At 36.4% G+C, this 1,234-nt stretch overlaps 1 protein-coding gene across 1 annotated transcript; it reads right to left on the bottom strand.

Annotated features, from left to right (window-relative positions):
* Positions 1 to 13: 13 nt before the first annotated feature.
* On the bottom strand, positions 14 to 1,015 carry LOC141819520 (uncharacterized; the record flags this gene model as incomplete). Its single annotated transcript, XM_074706799.1, has 4 exons — positions 900 to 1,015; positions 618 to 813; positions 332 to 507; positions 14 to 167 (listed from the first exon to the last, which is right to left on the bottom strand). Coding segments are annotated over exons 1-4 (642 nt in total), but the record flags the coding sequence as incomplete, so codon positions are not given.
* Between the last annotated feature and the right edge of the window lie 219 nt (positions 1,016 to 1,234).

Below are 1,234 nucleotides of genomic sequence, written 5' to 3'. Positions count from 1 at the left end.
ATGATTCTCTAACTTTGATTGTTAAGGGATCAGTTGACTTTCCATCAGCTTCATATAGTAAACTTGAGTAAAGAATAACCGAGCCAATAGCCAGGGACAGAGTCGGAGATGCGAGAAGAAAATTAGGCAACTGTTTTACTTGAAAATATCTGAGGAAACCTACTCCCCTAGTATCGACCAAAAGCAGAAGATTCAGTTGCCAAAACAAAACAAGAGTAAAAAATGTTAAGTAATGATGCAAATAATTTCAAAGCAGAAAAAAATTAATCCTCGGACAAACTCTTGAGGCCAATGTTGATACACATACATGAAATAGTTTAGGGAGAAGTACCAGTAATGACTTTGAAGAAAACCATATAGAAGAGGGACTCTCTCATTGCACCAAGGCCTCAAATCAGTTGAATTACCACCTAAGCAGATAGTGAAGTATCCATATGCTTGGAATGCCAGAAATGGCACAAATACTAAAATAGATTGTATGGCTCCAATCAGAATTGCCTGCGCTGCCTACTTAAGGAAAATAAGTATAGCAAAAATCAAATTCACTGCTACAACAAACTAATGAAATCCACAAAGAGAGGTTCAGTCATTTAATAGCATCAACAAAGCAATCTTACCAGCAACTTCTTTTTATGAATGGTAGCATCATAAGCATGTCTCAGTGCTTGAAAACAGAAATAACCAGCATTAAGTGCTCCATTTGACCGAGCTGAACCAGAGAGTGCAAGGAGGAGGATCGCCACAGTATTTGCACCAGAAAATACATAGTATATTCCCCCAAGTGAAAATAAGGCATATAGACTCTCTGAATAGCTGTCAAGGAAATATCTATCATTAATCAAATGGAAAATCTAGAATAAGAAAAATAATCTGAAAGATCACATGAACAAGGGCATTACATTGATGAATAAAAAATTGATGCTGGGTTAAAGCAGAACAAAATTGATGCTCGTAATGCAGACGCTGTGTCTTTTAAGACTATAAATGATACCCTGTAATCGTGTAGCAAAGGCATAGTTAGCGTAATACAATTTGTCTCGTTCGACTAACATTGCACAGATAAAAAAATTAATAGTTAAAACAAGTAAATCAAATGCCTACGGAACAAAACTAGTTTTAAATTAAAGATCTCTGAGATACTTGAAGTAGGTTATTACGTCGAAGACTACAGAAACAAGAGTGGATGAAAGATGAAAAATCCATTTAGATTCGGCGCCGGTGGTGAAGCGGCGGT

Source organism: Curcuma longa, unplaced genomic scaffold, assembly GCF_044706935.1.
Source record: "Curcuma longa cultivar G26 ecotype Majalengka, Jawa Barat unplaced genomic scaffold, ITB_CL_G26_1.1 contig_8268, whole genome shotgun sequence".
In the NCBI taxonomy this organism is placed as follows: domain Eukaryota; kingdom Viridiplantae; phylum Streptophyta; class Magnoliopsida; order Zingiberales; family Zingiberaceae; genus Curcuma; species Curcuma longa.
The sequence above is the reverse complement of the archived record's forward strand: the minus strand, read 5'-3'. Positions and strand labels throughout refer to the sequence as shown.